Here is a 24,989-nt window from a genome sequence, read left to right as displayed (position 1 = left end):
AAATTTCATAACATAATCGTTAGTTTCAAATTGAGATTTTCCCTTTTTTTAATCAAAATCTTGATGGAAAATCCGATTTCAATAGCACTTATTGGCTATCATTCTGCAAATCACATATGTACAGCCACTATGTTCATCTAATTAGCATCAGAGCATTAAATGCATTAAGCTTTCTAAGCAATTTTACGAAAAAACATGTGATTGTAGTAAAAATTATCGCCTGGCCCCCGTGCCAGTGGCACGTAAAAAGCACCATCCGATCGTGGCCGTTTGCCAGACTTGTCTGGTACCTGTGCCAGTGGCACGTAAAAAGCACTCACTACACTCACGGAGTGGTTGGCGTTAGGAAGGGCATCCAGCCGTAGAAACATTGCCAGATCAGACTGGGCCTGGTGCAGCCTTCTGGCTTCCCAGACCCCAGTTGAATCATCCAACCCATGCTAGCATGGAAAGTGGACGCTAAACGATGATGATGATGATGATGATGAATGAACTGTACTCAAACACGTGCATCCAGGCATGTCATTCTGTGTTTAATAAATAAGCTGAAGCAAAAGAGTAAGAAGACAAGGCACCTATTTTGAATAAGTAAAAATGAAATAAAATATTAATTTTAATGAATAAATGGCACTAATTGGTGATCAATCAACTGTGGGAATATTTTCTCACAACAAAATTCAATTGACGGTAGAAAACGACAAATTTATTGGTAATTGAACGTGGAAATTTGGGTTACAAATATCTAAAACTTTAGTTAACAGTTTCTTATATAAAACAAAAAATGAGTGGTATTTTTCGACTTTTGTGTGACTCACTTGATTTGACACATACATGCCCATTGTTTATACTTTAATTTGGAAAGCAGAATTGTAGGCTCTTATATTCCAAAGAAAGTGTTTAGAATCTGGATGGTCTCCGAGCAGCAGGGACTTCAAAGGTTCAGCACCGACTTGCAAATGAGGCAAGCTATTTACTCTTCACAATAGGTCATGTTAATCTTTCAACAAATGCCCGTTGTTAAAGTCAAGCATTTTTTCATTTCAATGCACAGATTCCCAGATGCCTCAGGTAATTTCATATTGCAATTAAACATGTCTCTTACAGATTGCCTTCATGTCCATAGAAATGTCGTATATGCTTTTTGTATTGATTCTTCAGCTATCCAGTCAATTAAACGGCATTCCAAATGATAATTTTCCATATTTTCACATTTTAATGCCCGATATCTGCAAATAAAACATGACCCCTTTTGAATACCAGCTCATTTTTGATTTAATGTCTCAACTATGTCAAATAATCCTCAATTTTAAGCATAGACAGAAGCAAAATTACACTGTTCTATACTTCAGTCCTATCACGAACTTACACCATCCAATGGATGGAGGGGCATTTGCTAGTTTATATATAAAATACTATTGTTGGCTGTCATTTTTGACAGCACGGAGTCAGCTAGTTACTTAATGATAGATTGCCCCTGACATATTTAGTAGAGTTAAAAGTAAAAGACAAGGTTGTTTTTGTTGTGTTACTGTATTAACTTATCTTATTTTCTCTTAGCTTAGCGTCCCTTGTTCCTTTCCAACACTACACTTTATTCTCCTCTTTCACCTTCTCAACCTCTCCTACTAATGGTGTTCCCCCTGTTGTCTCTCTGTACTTGAAAATAAATATTGGCACGTGCATGATGTCTTTCATATTATTTTCAATTCCTGTCCTCTCTGAAAAAAAGATCCTGCTCATGAGAAGGACGTGGGAGACATGGCTGGAAGGCCTTTGATTAGATTATAGATCTGCTAATTAATTCAGGTGTGATCAGTGGTTAAGCAACAAAAACCACAATACCAGCTGGTCATTATACTTTAAAGCTATGTCATGGCAACTAAACAGCTAATGATGAATTATTGAATAAAAAGCATTAATGAAAGATTCATTGATAAAAAGATTTGTCAATGTAACATAAATCGAAGTGTTATCATGACCGTTGAACAGTGACTATTAAATGGAATGATGTGACATTTGTATATCACAAGGGATATCCAGACATACCACACACTTCCTTGGGTCTGTTATGTATCCCAGGACTCCTGTTATAGCTCTTACAAGTAAAGGCTGTGTATCTTATATTTTTTAATTTATTTGACTTATTGACCCTTAATCTCTCACAAAAAGTATCCCTATCTATTTTGCTAAAGGTTAATGGATGAAATATATTCTAACCTAGCTTAATTCTTCACATTCATGATTCTATATCTAAACCCTGGGGTCATCCTAGGATCAAACTGATTATGGATTTTATAGCCACATCAGATTTTCTCCTACCATCATTCATATTACTTGCACTCAACATTAATTGTCCCAGCCAAAAATAGAAGCGTGTCAAAGCCATTATACTCCAGTTCACTTCATACTTTAATTGCTGCAACAACTTGAATAAATCTGCATGGATACATTTTTAAACATAATGAAATCAGAATGCAGCTGAACCAACAGGATGCAAATAAATACTACAAAGCAAACTATCCATACAGCAGAAAAATATGTTGGACAGAGGTTTAAAGAGAATATACTGCATAAATGATTGTCATAATAAAATTAAGGCGGCGAACTGGCAGAAACTTTAGCATGCCGGGCGAAATGCATAGCCATATTTTGTCTGCTGTTACGTTATGGGTTCAAATTCTGCCACGGTCGACTTTGCCTTTCATCCTTTCAGGATCGATAAACTGAGTACCAGTTACACACTGGGGTCAATGTAATCGACTTAATCCCTTTGTCTGTCCTTGTTTGTCCCCTCTATGTTTATCTCCTTGTGGGCAATAAAGAAATAGATTGTAATAATAAAATCTGAATAGGTGTATAATTCTCCTTATGTTGTGATGAGAGTCACAGCACCCACTTGTGAGAAATAGACTGGACCGAGCGATTATAAATAGTAATAGACAGAGTAAAGTTTGTGTGAGTTTGAGTTGAGTTCGCAGTGATCAGAAGATGTCAGTTGGTTAGTTTGTTTGGAATGTTGATTCATGAAGAGATTGTTGGATTGTTATGTTATTATTACAACTGCATCATTATCTTGTTTACTGTTACAACACCGGTATAGTGTATCTAAACCATCTGTCATAATATTGTGGTGGTACCATGACATTGGAGACAAAGGGTTACAACACCTTATTTATTTTGCCTCAGATACACACAAAGTAAACTATTTATAATCCAATGAAGCAAACTCAGGATTTACACATCAGAAGAGATACTTTGGAATAATTTACCTTAAGTAGTCCAAGGGTATTCCATATCATTTGATGTGGTTAGCCAGAACTTAGATTCTACCTAGAGTGCTTGAATGGTACCTGATGGTGTCAAGACTATTCAAAAGGTTGAAAGACGCAACAAAAATTTTAGGAAAATAAAAATAAGAAATAATTTGAAATTTTACTGGTGAGTGCTTTAAATTATAAGGCACAAAAAGAAAATGACTCTCCTCAGACACAACAGAATATGCTTCAACACTTATATAAAGTATCTTGCAAACCAAATCCAAAAACAAAATATATATATCATCATCATCATCATCATCATCATCATCGTCGTCGTTTAACGTCCACTTTCCATGCTAGCATGGGTTGGACGCTTTGATTGAAGACTGGCGAACCAGATAGCTGCACCAGGCTCCAATCCTGATCTGGCAGAGTTTCTCCAGCTAGATGCCCTTCCTAATGGCAACCACTCCAAGAGTGTAGTGGGTGTTTTTATGTGCGACCGGCACGAGAGCCAGTCAGGCATATATATATATATATATATATATATATATATATATATATATATATATATATATATATATATATATAATATATATATATATATATATATATATATATATATATATATATATATATATGTATATATACATACATACATACATACATACATACATACATACATACATACATACATACATACATACATACATATTCATATACATATATATGTATGCAGTAGCATTTACTCAGAAACAAATGATGATTCACTCCATCACTATTCTACGAAGTAATGAAGTGATTTATCAGCTTGCACACAAACACACACACACACACAAACAGACCACAAACTCACACATTTATACACACGTATAGTTAAACATATTTATATCTATATCTATATCTATATATATATATGTATATGTGTGTATATATATATGTATATATATTTGTATATGTGTGTATATATATATATACACACACACACACGCATATATAATCACACATATATATACATACATACATGCATACATATACATATATGCACAAACATACTTCACATACGTACACACATATATGCATATCTGATATCTGATATCTGATGAGTAATGCTACAAGTATTTAGGGATGGAAGAAAATCCTTCATATGAAGGAACTTGTAACAAAGAATATGAAACCAGGAAAGTTAACACCTGGATTAAAAAAAAAAAACCGGAAAACATGTTTTTCAGAATTCTCTACATGTAATAAATCTTTGACCAGCAATAGGATTACAGTAGCAATGTTTATATCAACATTTGGGTTACTTGATCAGACACTAAATAATATCCAAGCCATTAACATCAAAAGCTGGAAACTATCAACACCTGAAATTTTCATTGTAACAGTTATATAAACTGCTTCTAAAATGAAAACAAAAGGCAAGGACTTTACCTTTTGTTACTATATTTCAGTTAAAATATACAGCCTTTGTTGCAATTACTGTTGAAACTTATCATTTTAGGACTATATACAGGGTGTCCAAAAGTCACTGAAGGATTCCAATTTTTAATAGCTTCCGTAACTTTACAAAGAAGCAAAGAAGTGCATGAAACTTTGATACAAAATAAAGGACATAATAGAAATTACTATGCATAGGTCAAATTTTGCAACACCACTATTTTGCATATGAAAAATGACATCGCTTAAATGGCAGCCATTTTCAGTTTTGCATGCCCATGCTCTTTCCAAAACTTCCACCATAATACCCTCAAAAGTTTCAGACCCCACTTCTCTGATTTCTTACTGATGTTCTCCTTCAGTTGCACCAGGGTCTCTGGTTTGTTGACATAAACCCTCTCTTTCGGGTATCCCCACAATAAAAAAAAATCCGGGCTAGTCAAGTCTGGGGAATGTGAAGGCCATTCAACAAGAGCAAGTACCCCAAGGTCCATGCAAGGACCCATAAATAAAGGACGAAATATATTAAGTGGAATTAGACAATTCTTGATTTCTGTCTCTTGGACCAGCATTAAGGTACTTCAAATAAGAGAACTGGCTCCAACATATTGTGAGGAAATCTAAAATCTTTGAGGAATATTTTCTGTGGAAGCATGTCTGGCCATGGGGAAATATTAACTTGTTTGGAAACAGGTGAGAATTGGTGACAGGAAGGGCATATGATGATGATGATAAATATATATCATCATCATCATCATCATCATCATCATCATCATCATCACCATCACCATCATCATCATCATCATCACCATCATCATCATCATCATCATCAACCTTCCATGCTGGCATGGGTTGGACGGTTTGACAGGTGCTGGCCAGGAAGAAGACTGCACCAGAATTCTGCATCTGTTTTGGCATAGTTTTTATGACTGGATACCTTTCCTAACACCAACTACTCCACAGAGTGGATTCAGTGCTTTTTACATAGCGCCAGCATAGATAAGGTTAGTTTTGGCATGAATTTTTACTGCTGGATGCCCTTCCGAATGCCAAACACTTTACAGGGTGGACTGATGATTTTTACGTGGCACCAGCACTGGCAGGGTCACCAAGTAACTTGCAAGACAAAGATCCTTTGAGAAGGGAGGAGGCATATATATATATATATATATATATATATATATATATATATATTGGTAAAACGGTAAGATAACAAAAGAAAGAAAGAGACCTCAATATTATGTAAATAGAGGAAATTTATCTATAAAATAATATGTTACAAGAGTTTTATCTTGACTATCGAGTAATGTAACATATTATTTTATATATATATATAATATTAATTCGAGACAAAACCACTATTTTGCAAAACAAACAAGGAAAGACTTAATCAATACATAAAAATATTTAATATAAAGAAATAAACTGCCACTACAATCGTTTCATGTCTTCAATGACATTTGTCAGGTGGATTTTCGATCTCCTAATCTGTTTTAATTTATGAAGTTTTGCCAGTCAGACTTGAGTTCTATAACTGTAGATGCCAATTATATGCATGGAATCATTGTGTGGAAGAAATATAATGAGTAACTTGCTGGTGGTGGTAGTGGTGGTGATGAGGGTGAGGAGGAGGGGTGGGGTTAAAAGAAATTAAAATAAGAGGAATTCACAGAAGAGTATTATTGAAATGTGAAATTTATATTATTAATAGAAACTTGGTGTCGGTAAAAAGATTTTGTATACCTTTTTCTGAGAAATTACATTATTATTATTATTCAACTTGATGCGAGATTGGTTTAATCCCTTGTGGAATTTATGTGAGTTATGGGTTACTACCTGTAACCTTAAACTCTTGGAAATGGTTGTCGATAGAACTGAAGAAAATCTGGGCTAAAGTAGTTCCATTTTGCAAGAACATAAATGGAAGAACTGTTGAAAAAGAAGAAATAGAAACTTTTGACATTTTAATTTGCGATTCTCAGTTTTCAATTTCTAAATGCTACAATTTCAGGATGGTAATGTGATTTGTATTAAAGAAAGCTGCCCTCCACTTAATTGTCCCTTGGCGGAAAGATTACCAGGACAATGTTGTGCTCAGTGTCAAGGTAAAGACACATTTCTTTTTCAAAACTGTTCTCTGAAGCCACCTGTTAACCCCTAAAAGCAAGTTGAATGATATCTAAGTCCTGAAATTACTGTTATCATATTTGTTTTGCAGAATGTACTTATAAAGACCGTTCTTACAAGAATGGAGCAATGTGGTTCTCAGATGACGACTCCTGCACCTCTTGTATCTGCCATGATGGTTCTGTTACATGCTCGGAACTCCAGTGTATCGTGCCATGTTCCAATTACGTTGAAGAACCAGATCAATGCTGTCCTGTGTGTCCAAGTAAGGCAATAAGTATTCTCAGCTTAATTCTTGTCTGTAGGAGCTGTGCAGAAATCGTTCAGTTTTGTGTTGTTAAAATTGTTCACGTTCAATACCAACTAGAAGGCACAAAAGAGGCAACTTCTAAAAGTTTTTCCTCTTAAAATTTCTAATAAGTTTTCATACTTATGTAATTATACTGTGAACGTATAATTGATAAATGATGTAATTATTGAAGCAATATGATGGAATATTGAATTGAATGCCCTGATTTCATCTCCCTATATAGAGGAATTCACCAGACCCATAGCAGGTTGGGATTCAGGGAGGCAGTCACACCACCCTCCCTTAACATTGATGTGAAAGGGCACAAAATTTCTTACAGCTAATCACACTTTGTGTGTGTGTAATATAATAAATATATATATATATATATATTATACACACACACACATTCCATCCACTACAAACACAGACTCACACTCCTATTTCAATTTCTCCTCCTCACACCAAGCCCTCCATCCCCTACTCTCAATTCCTCCTGGTTCTGCAGTGATGACTGTGACTTTGAGACCCAATCTCAACTCTCTACTTCACCTTACATTGGATATTCCCTCACCCTTATCCACGCTGCCCTTGCTTGGGTACAATCGATTGACCATGCCTCTACTCTCTCTCCTTGCACATGCTCTACCCTTACCTGTTTCCCTTTTCTCCTCATCACTCCTCCACTCAACTCCTTCAGTGCACCATTCTCTGAGCCTTCCTTCGACTCCAATTCGACCCTGCCACCTTACACATACTCCTTCCCTCCTTTAAATGAGCCCATAACTTGCATGACCTCCTGGTTCACAGTTTCTTCCCTACTCCTGCCTCCCAGCCTGGCTCCTTCCCCTTCTCTCACCCATGCTGTTGCACCTACCCCTACCTCTCCAACAGTACTATCCTCACTGGCACCCACCACCTCCCCTATCACATCACCAACACGTTTACCTGCACCTCCAGTAATGTTATCTACTGCATCTCCTGCTCTTTCTCTTTGTCCTTCCTTGTACATTGGTCAGATGGGATGCTGCTTGGTTGACTGGTTTGCTGAGCACCTCCAAGACACCAGACTCGGCAGTGACACCCTGGTCTCACACCACTTTCGCTCCACTGGTCATTTGCAACAACATCTGTCTGTATTCGGATTATCTCTGCATAGAGGCCACCCAAACTCCCTCCTTCACTATGAACAGGAACTAATCTTCTCCCTTCATTCCTTTGCCCTTTATGTTCCCAACTCACCACCTCTTTTCATCTAACACCAACCCCACACAAGTTCCCACACACCTTTCTCTTTCAACCGCCCCCCCTCACTCACACACCAGCACACCACCTACCTTAGTACCCTCACCAGATGACACTACTATACAAACACTCATACACACTATTCAACTCATTACTCACATCACACACACACATACACACACTCAGAAACACCTTTCCACTCCATACACACCATTATCCACTCACCCATGCACACTCTTCAATAGCATCACCACACCACTATACGAGCAACCTTACGCACTGTTCAACTCAGTGCACACACCACCATGCACACTCCCACACCCTCACACACTCACATGCATTCCCACTCGCACCCAATATCTGACAAACCCCACCCCTACTCACACCATCTCACTCCTATACCACCTCCTAACCCGTATCTCTTGCCACCCCCATCCCATCTCACACTTATGCAGTCCCCCACAACACACAGCATTCACTCCAAAAAATACAAAATGCCTGAACACAGGCAATATACACACACAAACACAACACGCATAAACACAAACATACACATGCACACTATATGGTCACAGACACATACACACGCACGCACACCACCTGAACAAGCACACATCAACTGCTAATCACCAGTGTTTGTACATCCACATGCATGTTAAACTCACACACATGTCCATATGCACGCACACACACATACACAAAACGCACATCACTTCAGACAACCTATACTCTAGGTTGCTTGTACACATACACACACACAGGCTCATGTTTTTGCACACGCACATGATAACCCCACACATATGTACACACATCCAAATGCACACACACATACACACCAGTACATAAAAGGCATATCACTCCACATACGCACTGAGTTACTTATACACACACACACAGGCAAAATACTCATGCACTCGCCCCCATTCACACATACACACTCAAACGCACCATTTTCACATACGCACATGCACTTGTGCATCTTAGTTCATTGAAGTCACCATTATGATTATTATTATTGTATCGCTTTTATTCAGCCTCTTTCTTCTAGCCATTTCATAAAAAGCACCCACTACACCCTTGGAGTGGTTGGTGTTAGGAAGGGCATCAAGCTGTAGAAACATTGCCAGATCAGATTGGAGCCTGATGCAACCACTGACTCTCCAGATCTCAGTCAAACTGTCCAACTCATGGTAGCATGGAAAACGGATGTTAAAGAATGATGTTGATGATGATGATGATGATGTGTGTGTGTGTATATAATATATATATATATATATATATGTATGTGTGTGTGTATGTGTGTGTGTATGTGTGTGTGCGTATGTATATATATATATATTATATATATATATATATATATATATATCAAATCAAATGAAAATCAAATCAAACCAAATCAAAATAGATGAACATCAATGGAATTTGTATCTTTGTGGTACCAGTGCCGGTGGCACACAAGAAAACCATCCGAACGTGGCCGTAGCCAGTACCGCATCGACCTCCGTGCTGTGGGCACGTAACAAACACCATCCGATCGTGGCCGTTCGCCAGCCTCATCTGGCACCTGTGTCGGTGGCACATAAGAAAACACCATCCGAGCGTGGCCGTCTGCCAGCCTCGTCTGGCACCTGTGTCGGTGGCACATAAAAAACACCATCCGAGCATGGCCGTCTGCCAGCCTCGTCTGGCACCTGTGTCGGTGGCACATAAAATCACCCACTACACTCTCGGAGTGGTTGGCGTTAGGAAGGGCATCCAGCTGTAGAAACACTGCCAGATCTGACTGGCCTGGTGCAGCCTTCAGGCTTGCCAGACCCCAGTTGAACCGTCCAACCCATGCTAGCATGGAAAGCGGACGTTAAACGATGATGATGATGATGATGATGATTAAGTGCTCAAAACCCTTCTGATGATCTTTCCTATTCCTAAAAGGCAAACCTTTTACAGAAGCTCTACAGGACATTCCATCCCAATCTCCTTTGACCTATCATCATTCATATCTATGTCATCACTCACTATCATCATCGTTATCATCATTCTTATTATTTTGGTTGATCTGTTCATATTTTTGTACTCAACCAGCCAGTCGTCCTTCCTTACACAAACTTTTAAACTCCAATTAATAGTACTAGTGGGACCCATGGATATTCCATAGAATGAAAAAGATTAAGAGAAGCTATTTAAGAAAAAAAGGAATAATTTGCATTTTTATTTTTATTTTGTTTATTTATTTCATTTCCATTCACAATAGTATATTATATGATTTTGAAACTTCCCTCTGCTAAGCACTTTATAGTTCTCTCTTTCTCTCTACCTCTTCGACAAACTTTTAACCATGTAATTCCCCTCTTTATATCAACACCAACACCAGCACCAACAACAGCGGTAGCAGCAGCATCAACATCAGTAGGAACAGCATCGCCAACACTTGCACATGGGGATACATCAAATGTTCCGGTAATATGTTCAAGCAGAGCCTCTCCAACCACAGATCCTCTTTCAGGATCCCAGAAAGGAGATACACTACATTCTTAGCTAGCCATGTATGGCAGCTGAAAGATGACAGAACTCCCCACGTAATATCATGGAAGATTCAAAAAAATCCAGGCCTCTACATAAATGGGACCAAGCATTGTAAACTGTGCATAGCTGAATAAATGAAGATATTAAAAGACTTCCTTGACCTGGGGAACATCCTTAACTCCCAGACAGAGGTCTTCAGGCCCTACTTGCATTTCAGGAAATTCCCACTGGCGTCCAGGGATCCACACACCAACAGGGTCCATTACAAATAGCTGTCAAAGGGAGACAATCCCTTGTTGTTGGCAGAGTAACAAAGTTTTTTTCTTCTCCATTTTCTAGAAAGGCCACTTGCTAAAGGGGCCATAGGCCAACAGGTTTAGTGTCTGAAGAAACATTGTAAAGCTAAATGCTTTATGAACATGAAGTCCAGGGTAACTCCATAGACTGGCCATATCTACCTTTATCTATATACTCTACTGCTCTATAACTTATAGTATGTTCTTTCTTGGATTTACGATTCACTGACAATATATATATATATATATATATATATATATATATATATATATTATATATATATATATATATATATATATATATACACATACATATATGATGAAGATGATGATAGATATATATATACAGAGAGAGGTAGGAGAGAGAAACAGAGAGACATTTAGCAATGGCCTAAGTCCTAGCAAGTAGGAAAACAGACTAGCCACTGATCCCTTCGGGGATCAATATCTAGAGAATATATAGAAAAGGTGTTGATAGAAACTCCATATGGTGTACCCAGTGCAAGCTATGGACACATAGACATATGAGGTGCAGCGTTATTACACAAAGATTAACAGAGAAATTAGAGTTTGTATGTAACAGATATGTAGGTACAATAAACACTAGAAATGTAGAAAAATAGACTTCCTCAAATGCCCAGTGGGATCCTTAGAAATAGTAGATAGTTTCCATTACCTAGGGGACCAAGTTAGCACTGGAGGAGATAGTTCTGGAAGTGTAGCTCACTCAGAGTGAAAGGCAGCTACATAGCAGTGAGACATGGGCCATGACTACTGAGGATATGCAAAGCCTTGAAAGAAATGAAGCCAGTATGTCCACTGGGTGGTTAACATTTGTGTGCAAGTACGACAGTGTAAATGATTTAAGAGAACAATTGGGTATAAGAGGCACCATATGTATTGTGCAAGAGAAAAGACTATACTGGTGTAGTCATGTGATGCATATAGATGAGGACAGCTGCATAAAGAAGTGTCAATCTCTAATTGTGGATGAGAAAAGATCTTCAGATTTTGGGCCTTGCTGAGGAGATGACAAGGGGCCAAGGCTTCTGGCAATTTACTGTACTTGAGAAGACATGTCAAGCTAAGTAAAATCATGGCCATCCATACATATAGGCATGTCTCTTTGTCAGCTGAGAGGTCTTTTTCTTGCAGACTCATGTGTGCTGGTGCCACATATAAAGCACCCATGCCAGTGCCATGTATAAAGCACCCAGTACACTATTGTTTGTTCCTTCTCAAGCCACGCCTGGCTCATAAGGGCTGGTTTCCCCGTTTCCTTGGCGTATAGGTTCCCCACCTGGACAGGACACCAGTCTGTCGCAGGTGAGCCGCAAGATGCAGGAGGAAAGAGTGAAAGAAAGTTGCGGTGAAAGAGTCAGCAGAAGTTTGCCATTATCTTATGCCAGAGCCGCGTGAAGCCTAGGTGTTTCGCTCATAAACACACACATCGCCCGGTCTGAGATTCAAACCTGCGATCCCTCGACCACAAGTCCGCTGCTCTAACCACTAGGCCATATGCCTCCACACCCAGTACATTATGTAAAGTGGTTGGCATTAGGAATGGCATCCAGCAGTAGGAACTATGTGAAAGTAGACAATACAGTCTGTTGTAGCCCTCCAGCTTGTCAGCTCCTGTTGAACTGGCCAACCAATACCAGCATGAAAGACAGACATTAAAGGATGATGATGATGATGATGATGATGATGGTGGTGGTGGTGGTGGTGATGATGATGATGATGGTGGTGGTGATGATGATGATGATGATGATGATGATGATGATGATGATGATGATGATGATGATGAGGAGGAGGAGGAGGAGGAGGAGGAGGAGGAGGAGGAGGAGGATGACAATGACAACGACAACGAGGACAACAACCATGACGGCAACGACCAAGACGACAATGATATCTATATGTGTGTGTACAAATAAATTTACTTTTACATTAAAATACTTATTCCAAAAGAAAAAAAACACCTATGTAAACTACATTACAAGTTTTCAATAATTACCTATCATACAAAATTAATGTTGTGCATAGAAAACATTCCTATTCTGTTTCAGCTCACCTGATGCTTCTTCTCTGCTTGTTTGTTTGTTTTTTTTTGTTTTTGTTTTTCAGCTAATTAATTAATTATGTATACCTAAATATTGTGTTGTTGATCAAACTTCAATAATAATTCAATCATTTTCTTCTTTTCCTAATTGCAATGGATTCACCCTCAAGGTAGCAAGAAAAGCAGCTTGTGTAATCTGACACAGTTTTAACTAGAGATTAGCAAGAAATAATGACAGAATTACTTATGTACATATCAAAAGAATTGCTTAGAGGTACAACATGCACTCAGTAACTCTCAGTGCTTTGGTTGAAACAGCTTGACCGGAGATGCTTTGTTTATGCACCTCTGTGTTTTTGAGGTTTTTTTCCTTCCTTCTTGTTAGGAAAAATGGTCACTGTAATATATTTTTAGGTTTTGAACATCAGAGATTGGGAACTTGTGACAAAAATATTTTACCTTCTATCTTTTTCTTATTTCAGTCATGTGGCCATGCTGGAGCACCACCCTGAACAATTCTCTTTTCTAGTCAAATGAATCAATGCCAGTACTTTTTTTTTTCTTTTTTATGAGCCTGGTACTTATTCTATTGGTATCTTTTGATGAACTACTAAGTCACAGGCATTGGATGGTTTGACAGCAGCTGGTAAGGCCAGGAGCCACACCATGTTCCATAGTCTGTTTTGGCCTAGTTTCTACAGTTGGATGCGCTTTTTAATGCCAACCACTTTACAGAGTGTACTGGGTACTTTTTACGTGGCACCATCACCAGTCCTTTTTATGAGGCACCAGCACCAGTGTTTTTATATGGCACCAATACCCATAGCTGTTCTTACTCTTGTTGATACAATTTTGAAGTAACTACTTTCCTTAATAACTACATCTCCTAGGTAACAAAATCTATCAATTATTTCAAGTGAACCATCCAGGCATTCAAAGGAGTCTATTTCTTGAGTGTTCATTGAACATACTGCTCCAGTGCATCAATCACATACAAGACTTATGTTCCTTGATAGTCTGCTTGTGATTCGGTTACATCTTTATTGTGTCCATGGCTCACTTTCGGTACAGTGTACGGAGTTTATACCTACTACTTTTCTGAAAATTGAAAAGGCCATTTCATGGAAGGTACCTGGGACCTGTCTTCTTTCTTGCTTACTAAGACCGTCATCATTGTGCAAAAGGCCGCTTGATTCTTGGCTTAGCTTCTATGCCTGGAATTTCCTCTTTATTTTCACAATAGATTCAGCTGTACTTGTCATATTGATGGCAAATACGCTTTCATCACTCCATATTCATTTCTTAGATATAGATACAGAAACAGACACACACACATACACATACACACAGACACACACACATACACATACACACACACACACAGTGTTAAGTAGCAGTTTTGATAAACATGTTGCCCAGGGAGAGTCCAGTATAACAACTGACTGATTTAGCTGAGAGAGCGGTTATTATATTCCATTATGCTATTATGTATTTTTACTTCTAATGATTACTATTATGTGCACATCTGTACATATATAAACATATATACATATATATATACATATAAATATATATACATATATACATATATATACATATATATATATATATACACACATATATATATATATATATATATATATATATATATATACACATATATATGTATATAATATATATATGTATGTATATATATATATATAATATTATATATATATATATAATAATATATATATATATATATATATATATATATATATATATATATATATATAAATATAAATATATATATATGTATAGTGAGAATTTACAAAAAACAAAAGACAAAGACGGGTGTGTAAACAACAAACAGATATATTAGTTTAACGCTCGGGAAGTGAGAAAGTCTTTCACGTTTTGACCCTATGCTCTTCGATAGAAAGGAACACAGAAATAAACAAGGAGAGAAAATGAAAAAAAGGTTTAGTGGCTAGCGATCTATCATGGCGAATGCCAGACAGAGGTGTCATATATATATATATCTTTCATCATCATCATCATCATCATCATTATCATCATCATCATCATTGTTTAACAACCACCTTCCATGCTGGCATGGGTGGGATGGTTTAACAAGAGCCGGCCAAGCAGAAGCCTGCACCAGACTTCTGTAACTGTTTTGGCAGGATTTTTACAGCTGGATGCCCTTCCAAACACCAACCACTTTACAGTGTGGACTGGGTGCTTTTAAGATATATATATGTATGTATATATACATACATACATACATACATACATACATATATATATATATATATAATATATATAATATATATAAGCATGTGTGCATGCATGAGTGAAAGAAAGAGACTGTTTGTGTTCGTGTTTGTTGGAAGTGTGTGATTGTGTTTGTGTATTGTGTTTGTGTATTTGTGTGTGCAAAACAATTATGTACCTAAAAGAAGTATTTTAAAATACTTCTCCTATATTAGTAAGATTAAACCTTGGGTCAAACGAATTGATGAAGTCTTTAACTAAATCTAGAGTATCGACCAACAGATTAAAGAGAGGAAGAAAAATACCCTGAAAAACCTGATCATTATACGAATTAGGTGATTAGAACAGATTAATCTGTGTATACACTAAACAGTATACAGAGAATTAAAAGAGAAAATTAAATCTGCTTTGTTTCCTGACATGATATTCTAATAAACGAAAATGTCAAAACTGTTTGAAGCAATTAACAGACTAGCTCTTCTATTGGTGGCTCTTCTTTATTTACTACTGACTGAAAAGAAAAATGTTTTTTTCCCTCTTGAGGTATTAAGTGCAGTTATGAAGATATGGTAGGAATTAATAGAATTTGCAAAGATATAGATTTTTGCAAGCAAAATCTAACACTCATTCTGATTTAATACCAAAGCATCACTAAATTTGCAAAAAAATGGTAGCCAAATCTTCCACCAAGAGATACAATATTGCCTTTCGTTACCAACCCGGCCAAAACCGGCTCTGGCTCTGTAGTACAAATGTCTTGTTTTCATAAGTTTTGCATTAAAATCTTCCACCAAACCTTAGTCATAATTTATATACCTAACACTAGCTGAATGATAACTGAGTTATTTTACTAAATTCTGTGTTATATTTAAAATAATTGAAAGAAACACAGAGCCTCTCAAAATAAATACAGTAACGAAAGGGTTAATAAGAAAGAAGACTTCCTTAAAAGGTGGCAAGCTGGCAGAAATGTTAGCACACTGGGCGAAATGCTTAGCGGTATTTCATCTGCCGTTATGTTCTGAGTTCAAATTCCGCCGAGGTTGACTTTGCCTTTCACCCTTTCAGGGTCGATAAATTAAGTACCAGTTGCGCACTGGAGTCGATGTAATCGACCTAATCCTTTTGTCTGTCCTTGTTTGTCCCCTCTACGTTTAGCCTCTTGTGGGCAATAAAGAAATAATGGAAGAAGATTTGGAGTATAGAAGATATTAGTACAGGACCTTGGCCAGGTGTCTCCTTCTTCTATAACCCCAGCTCAACGAAATTTTGCGAGTAGATGAATTGCTATTGAAAATAGAGTAGTCTCCATGGATGGGAATGAATTGAATGAGTATGCACTCCCTCAAACATTCTGATGGTGTAGATTATGCTTATATCCGAATTTAATGTATGAAAAAAGAAATTGGTGGGCATGCGTACATACATATATATACATACTAACATGCCTCACATAATTCTCTCTGCATGCAATTAAACTCGGAAAGTTTGTGACGAACCCATTGATCCAATTTGGTGACCTTTCCGATGGCACGCAGGTGTTGATGAATGGTTGAATGACCAAATCCAAATTTCTCTGCTATTTCCTCAACAGTTACAATGGGATTTTGTTCCACCAGGCTTTGCAAGACGTCCTTGTTGAGCGCTACAGATCTTCCAAGATGAGGATCGTCTACAAGGATGTAGTTTCTGGCTCGGAATTTCTGGAACCACCGTTGACACTGGCCTATGCCTATTGTCCGATCCCCATGTCTTGAACTAAGAATAAGGACGAAATAAAGTTACTGACTGCATTTATAGTAAGTTGATGCAGGTAGTTTATCCTGCCCCCTCCAACTTTTAATTCATGCAATTGAAAAAACCGCATTATTTATTGGATGACCCAATATATATATATATATATATATATATATAATAAAATATTAGGGAATAAATCCAAACTTACAGGGAAAAATCAGATTTAGGATTAAATCCAATTTTATAGTATAAATATATTATATTATATTATATTATATTAAATTAGAGATAAAACCACTATTAGGCAAATCAAACAATGAAAAACATAAGCCAATACATAAAATTAATTAATTTATATTATTTTAAATATATATCAAAAGTATTAAAAGTTTAATAAAAGATATATATATAAACACACACACACACATTTATATACATACTGGTACTCTGTTGGTTACGACGACGAGGGTTCCTGTTGACCCGATCAACGGGACAGTCCACAAGTTCGAATATAGGAGGTGCCGGGGGTGCAAGCACACCTCCCAAAACTTTTGTGGGCTGCAAAATTAAAATTTGCACCCCTGCATACTTTTCTCGTGTTTAAAAAGCAGTGCGCAAAAAGTGATCTGTATAAAACGTAGATTAGGTTCCTTCTCAAAGAACAAAAATAAATAGATAAACCATTAAGACCTTGTTTGTAAAAAAAGTTTTGGACCTGGGTTTGTATCCTGTAAACAAATTTTGTTCCCGCGCCAGTGGAACAGCCTGCTCATGATATTAATGTGCAAGTGACTGAGCACTCCACAGACATGCGTACCCTTAACGTAGTTAGGAATGAAATGTTTATTTCGGTGAGTGGCGAATCTGGTTACTAAGAATAAAGAAATCAAAGATAAGTCTGAGATTTCATAAAATGTTTTTATTCCGTGCTTCTATGAACATTTATAAAGGCATGGAATAAAGCATTTATTATTTTCATCTTAACTTCCTTTTATATTTAGAACTAGCAGCTAAGCCCGGTTTCACCCGGTCCGTTTGGATGATGTGGCTGTGATCGTTTTCGGTTGGCATAATCTATAACAGCGTTTCTCAACCTTATTATTTCAGGTCCCCTGTTTCTATTGGAGCCTTAAGCTGTATGAAAAATTCCTGACTCTCCCCTCCCCCTCCTTGTCAGAAAACAGTTTCAGGAGTTGTGAAGAATGAATGTGTACGTAGTCTGTTTCTCAGAGCTATTGTATTGGACCTCTGTCTAATCATTAAAACATTGATTTAATTATGAACATAGAAAGAAATTATACATTAATCCCTATTTTTGTAAGCAGTTGTATCCATAAAAATTTTATTTGCAGAGAGTAGAAATTGAAAGACGATATATGAAATGGACGTGTGTGTGTGTGTGTATATGTGTGTGGGGGGGGGGCGTGCGTGTGCGTGCGTGCGTCCATGTGTGCGTGCTCATTGTATAACATTTTTACGCTAGTTGATTTATGGAAGAGATTATGTTAAATTTTCGAAATGCAAATATGCGAATGAAACTTAAATTCAGACCTCTACATGGTAGCTAGACCTAGTAGAAATAGCAGCCAAATCTCCCTCAAAACACCCTACTGCCTTAATCTGACAATTCTGCCTATTATGTAATTTGAATGAGAAACTGTAACTAAAAATTAAGATTATTAACCCCACAAAGCGGTGAAAGATGAGGGACAGCATAGCGAAAGTTTTGGCTGATTGTCATCCTGTACTCCCCTTGTTGCTAGTGATATGGTATATACTGGCTGTGTGGCGGAACAAACGGGAATTCCATTAGAAAAAGTTTTAATCGATTTAAGTATGGGGGCTAGGGAAAAAATACAAACCGCATTCCAATCTATGCACCCGTCTCCACATGTGTGCCATTTTTCACGCGAATCCACCCAGCCGTTTGGCTGTGAACCTCAAGACAAGAAAGAATACAACGATCGCTCATGTCCAATTTATATTCTAGAAAAAAAATATATTCCACACACAGGATGTGGCATCTTCGAGCAGATGACACTCCCGGCAACTGCTTGAGTAATCAGTACCTTCACTCCAGTGGCTGGCATAAGCTGTGCGGAGTGTACGGACCGCACAGGGTGATCCCTTTAGTGCATGTTTCTAGTAGTCGAAGTTATGTTAATTTTATAAGAAAGGGTGGCCAAAACCCACACTACAATACTGCTTTAGTTACCTCAGCTGTTAATGTTCTTGATATGACTATCACAACATCTTATTTCCGTTTCCTTAAAATTTTCACACTTCATACCAATATAATGGTGAGGGTTTTGATAAATGCTTAATAGAATGTTACTAAACCACTCAAGAATTCATTTTATTAATCCATTTATTTCTATTTTTGAAAGATCTCTTTTGAAGAATATATAATAAAGGAGGGAACGAAATGTTACATATTATAAGTACCTGTACAGGTGTGGAAATGGTTGCAATAAAGCAATAAAACAACCAGAAAAATATAATAATAATAATAATAAGGTAAATGATAAGTGGAAAGTGAGACGGGCGTAGGAAGGAAAATAAAATCTTAATGAAATTTCTGCATGAGAGGTTTGCAAATATCGAGAGGATTGCATTGATGTCAGATTTGATAGCACCCTCGTTATCTAGTTTTGGAGCGATGCCACAAGATGTAAAACATAAAGCGAACGATTCAGTGACGTCAGTATGTTCCTCTTATTCAAAAAATACGATGAATATAATAATATAATAAAACATTAAATGTAAAAATAAAAGCCACTAATCTCAAAGAAATTATCAAATGACTGCGTTGGAGGTAACGAAGTCTTTTCTTGATCGTAGCTGACACCCTGATTATTCTGCCCGTTATCGCTGATTCGTAGAATATTCCAGCAAAACAAGATGAAGCGATTCAACCAGTAAATAGAACTGATCCCGTCTTTTAAATGCGTACGAGACGGAGAAAAATATCTTAAAATATCTTAATGAAATACGGTCAGACATCTATTTCGTTTCTCATGCGTTAATCTCCCGCTGACTGAATTTGTATTCCCGTTGAATTTCATTCATCTTTATAGTGTAATCAAAACCGTACATGTTCTCTTGTCGTGTGTGTGTGTGTGTGTGCGTGTGTGCATGTGTGTGCGCGCGCGCGTGCGTACGTGTGTGTGTAAAAATATGCATATATCTGCGTCATACATACACGAGGTGTTTTTGTGTGTGCGTATGAATGTGCGCATGTATGTCTATACGTGTGTTTGGTATGTGTGTACGTGGGTATGTACATGTACATGGGTATGTGTGTGTGTGTGTGTACGCGCGCGTGCGATAACGTGCGTATACATTTACGGATATCCAGATTTAATCATCGGTAAAAAATATTTACATAACCCACGTAGACTTATCAATAAGCACATAAATAAACCAATTCTATATTTTTAGAATTATACTCCTTATACATTGATAAAAAAAATGGATAAAAAATTTTAGGAAGTTGAAAATATATATATGTTAAAAGGCATACGAGATTAAAAAGCCAGATTTTTACAAAACGTATAGCTATTGATGGCTGGAAGGCTCGGGCTAAAATGAGACATGGATATGGTTTTAATCACTCGCTCGCAATTCAGATAAAAGATATCATTTTCTGAACCCACGATGTTCTTGTAATTTCTCTCGAAGTCGAGAAAGGCTGGCAAGCTCGTTTGAGATGGAAATATTTTAGGGGAAATATTTATAGAATTTATTTGCTTATGGCTGAGCTGAAAATGACAAATGAAGAGACACCCAGATGTGACACTTGGTGTATCAGAGGAATGAAATGTCGCCTGTCAGTAAGTACCGTAAATCCTCGAGTATGATCCGCATTTTCCCCCCAAAATTTAAAGGTCAAAATCCCTAGTGCGTTCTATATACGAGGTTAAAAATGAAAATTATTTTCTAAGCAATGTCCGAGTCTCAATTTGCTGTTCGGCAATGTTTATTCAGACGTATTTTGTGATGTCGGGCGTGAAAATACCTTAAGCTAAGCCTGAAAGCAATGAAGTCATAAAAGAATCATCCATAACTTGCAGTAAGCAACATTTATTAAACGTTATTACTGTTATTTCTTTATTTTCTACAAACAAAATGCACAAAAAAAGCTACACGTAGCATTATGTTATATATACAATAATAATAAGGTACGTAACCGTATAAATTTTTACAAACCAAGGACGTTATATAGACCTCCTTTACTCAAGTTAGAGAAGGGGTGCGTATTATACACAAGGTTTAGGTTTTTCAGAGGTACAAACTCCTTAAAATCCCCTATGTATTATACTCAAGGGCGGACTATAAACGAGGATTTACGGTGAATTAACGTCGTACAACATATTGTGTAGTTACTATATTTTGTGCATTTGAATCAGACCAATACGTAGTTTCGATCTGCACACACGCGTGCACGCGCACGGTTACATAAACTGACATCTTTTATTTTGTTAATGTCCTTGGAAACATGTTCCCTCTTCTAAAATATACATGTCATTTATACTCGATCAAAAGAAACTGTAGCGGTGATTTGAAACCTAAACACTAGGTAACCGATCCGACATCACGACCGATCCACAATAGTTTTACGTGATCAGTCTATAATGGACCGTGACATGCGTGTTCCAAGTCGGGTCATCAATTTGTAAGGACCGCGTAATATGAAGTGACGAGAATGGCTCTTTTGTACCACATCATACAATAGAGAGAAATTGGAAAAAGGAGACACATCCACGTAGAATGATTAAGAGAAGATTTATTGATATGTTAAAATGTGTGTCTGTGTGTGCGTCATGTATACAGAATAATAGACAGGCCGTCATGAGAACAAAATGTATGTGTGTGTAAGCATGGATGTATACGCGTGTGTTAAGTTCATATAAGGATGGCAATGAAGAAAAGAGGCAGTGAAAGAGTCTATAGTGAGAAGTAAGTTCAAAGACAAAAGATGATACCAGTTCGTAGTCAATAGCACACGGTAGTTAAAATACTGTATGAAGAAGTCGCGTCCATGACGCTGAGCCGGTTACAGGTATATGTCGTACATGAAGTCGTGGCTGTGATGCTGCTGCCTGGGTCACTTGGTACAGGAGTTCATGCAGATTGTATATTCGCTGTTGATCCGTGGTGAAGTAATTCACGAACAGTGAAGTGTTAGAACCTGGGTGAATTACTTGCTGAGCTGTGTACGTAGAGAGATGATGTTGACGACGTTAAGGACGTGATGTGGCGACGAAGACTGGGGTTGCCGTAATGCTGTTGGACGAAATTGGTGGGTCGTAACGTGGCTGTTGTTGTGGTGTTGTCTGGCTGTCGCTGGAACTGGCTGTGTCTTGTGGTCAGTGGAAGGAGGAAAAGTTGAGTTTTTATAAGGAACTGTAGGCTAAAAGTAAATATGTTGTCCCACGTGATCTTATTTAGGGCTTCCAACTGGTTATACACGGCAGTTGGCACAATCGAGTAAGAGACAAATTGCGCCAATACCAACCAATCAGAGTAGTGGATACAACGGGATCCAAATAGCGCCCAAAGGCTAGCTGTTCCCTGTTACGTTCGAATGCACGTATATATAATAAATGGGAGAGGGGAATTTCACCCGTGTCTACGCTACAAGTCTATTAAGCAATCCTCAACATCAAGCCATCGCGTTATTCAGTCTTTAGAACCTTTTTGTGCCCTATAAAAGGCCACTTTTAATTAATCGCAGAGTGTTGAAAGAGTTGCTGAGCAATATGCGCCTACACTCTTGCTAACAGAAGGCCCAACCAGACAAGCCAAGAAGGCAGCTAAGACAGAAGGCGCAGATAGATAACCAGAAACTTCCGTCATCACGAAGATAGCGCAATTGTTTTCAGATATGTTGAGCAAGCCATGTAAACTCAGAGCAGTATCTCTCACCCAATATGTAATTATTGCTGTTGTTAACTGTAAAAGGCCAGCGCTGTTTATCTTCTTCTGTTAAATGTTCGTGGATGTCGTTCATTTACTTCTTCACGCAGCTCATGAAACATTTTCATTGATTATAACTCAAACACCAACCACAGCAGCATCGACAAAGCACAATAACATCTGATGACACGGCATGCCAGCAACACTCCCGACAAAACCAATAACTGAAGGAAATGGAAGCAGTAATGATGGCGATAATTATTCCTTTGTTCTCAAGTGTGCATATTTACAATATTCACTGCAGAGTGACAGAATTAATAAACTGCTTAATATAATGGTTGTGGACTGGTAGGATCGTTAGAATGGTGGATAACCTAGAAGTTAATAAGTAGAATATGATGCGTAGCAGATAAAAAGACGATTAATTAGTAGAACTGGTTGAATGTTGATTGAAGTATCATGCAGCATTTAGTTACACCTCTTTACGTTTCTGACATTTGAATCCCACAATGGTAAACCTTATTCTATAAGGATTGATAAAATAAAGTACCAGTCAAGTACAGAGGTTGATATAATTGTCATTTCTCCTGCTCCAAAATTTGAGGGAATGCATCACTATTGGAAATTAATATCTATATCAATAATAAGTTCCAATCAATCATTCATTAAATGTACGCAGAACAGCGGCAATCCAAACAATAACGCATTCATTCTCAATACGTTCGAGTGGCTTCGAACGTGAATAGCAGATCGCTGCTGTTTTTCATCATCAGAAAACATTTCCTCCCTTTAGACGATCTGAGTTCATAACATACACGATTCACTGTATAAGGGGACTTTGAGACACCGTAGTGTTTCGACCTTATTGTGTGACTCCTCAGTCAAATCATCCACGTTGGACCGATGAATTTAACACGATCACAGATCTTGTTTGCATTCTCACTGTTCTGTGTGCACCTCATAAATTATCTATCTGGTAGGCAGATATTAGCACACATCAACAAATAATTTGTTTGTTCATTTCTTGCACCGGTAAACCGCTTATGTTATGAATAGACTTCGTCTAAAGGAAAGAGATGTTAGCACGCCGGGCAAAATGCTTAGCGGTATTTCGTCTACCGCTACGTTCTGAGTTCAAATTCCCCCGAGGTCGACTTTGCCTTTCATCCTTTCGGGGTCGATTAAATAAGTACCAGTTACGCACTGGGGTCGATATAATCGACTTAATCCGTTTGTCTGTCCTTGTTTGTCTCCTCTGTGTGTAGCCCCTAGTGGGCAGTAAAGAAATAAGCAAAATGCTTAGCGGCTTTTCATCCACCGCTATGTTCTGAGTTCAAATTTCGCTGAGGTCGACTTTGCCTTTCATCCTTTCGAGGTCGATAAATTAAATATCAGTAAAACACAGAGTCGATGTAATTGACTAGTTCTCTCCCCAACAATTTCAGCCCTTGTGCCTATAGTAGAAAGGATTATGTTAGAGAAGTGATTCGTTCCCTTACTCACAATATATTGGATACAGGTTGTGTATTGTTAACCAGCAGGAAAAGACGTTTCTTGTAGTTAAAATGTAGTAACATAGTTCTTTATAGAACAGACATGTTATAATGGCAAAAAATGTTACCGTCTAGAAGTGTTACCATTTATATCTCGTTTAGAAATTTTAGAACTAGCTATTTGGCTCGTTATGTTAGTATTATTATTAACTTTATTCATCATGTACAAGTACGTGTGTACTCATCATTATCTTATGTCATTCAATTTTAGAAAAATCGAAGTATGTCTTTGACAATTCCGGGGTGTATTGAACCTACTTTGTGCGTGACTCTTGGCCCGCCCAGTAA

At 37.5% G+C, this 24,989-nt stretch overlaps 2 protein-coding genes across 2 annotated transcripts in view; one reads left to right on the top strand and one right to left on the bottom strand.

The window, feature by feature from the left end:
• The window catches only part of LOC115209826, an 84,307-nt gene that overhangs the window by 27,774 nt on the left and 31,544 nt on the right, over positions 1 to 24,989 (bottom strand). The gene's annotated exons all lie outside the window — the stretch shown is intronic.
• LOC118762696 (kielin/chordin-like protein) lies at positions 6,670 to 7,232 on the top strand. The gene is made up of 2 exons (XM_036501676.1): positions 6,670 to 6,802; positions 6,916 to 7,232. The coding sequence occupies exons 1-2, from the start codon at positions 6,694 to 6,696 to the stop codon at positions 7,230 to 7,232; spliced, it is 426 nt and encodes a 141-aa protein (XP_036357569.1). The 5' UTR covers positions 6,670 to 6,693.

Source organism: Octopus sinensis, linkage group LG3 (genome assembly GCF_006345805.1).
Source record: "Octopus sinensis linkage group LG3, ASM634580v1, whole genome shotgun sequence".
Lineage (NCBI taxonomy): Eukaryota > Metazoa > Mollusca > Cephalopoda > Octopoda > Octopodidae > Octopus > Octopus sinensis.
Note: the sequence above shows the minus strand (reverse complement) of the source record. Positions and strands in the feature narration are given on the sequence as shown.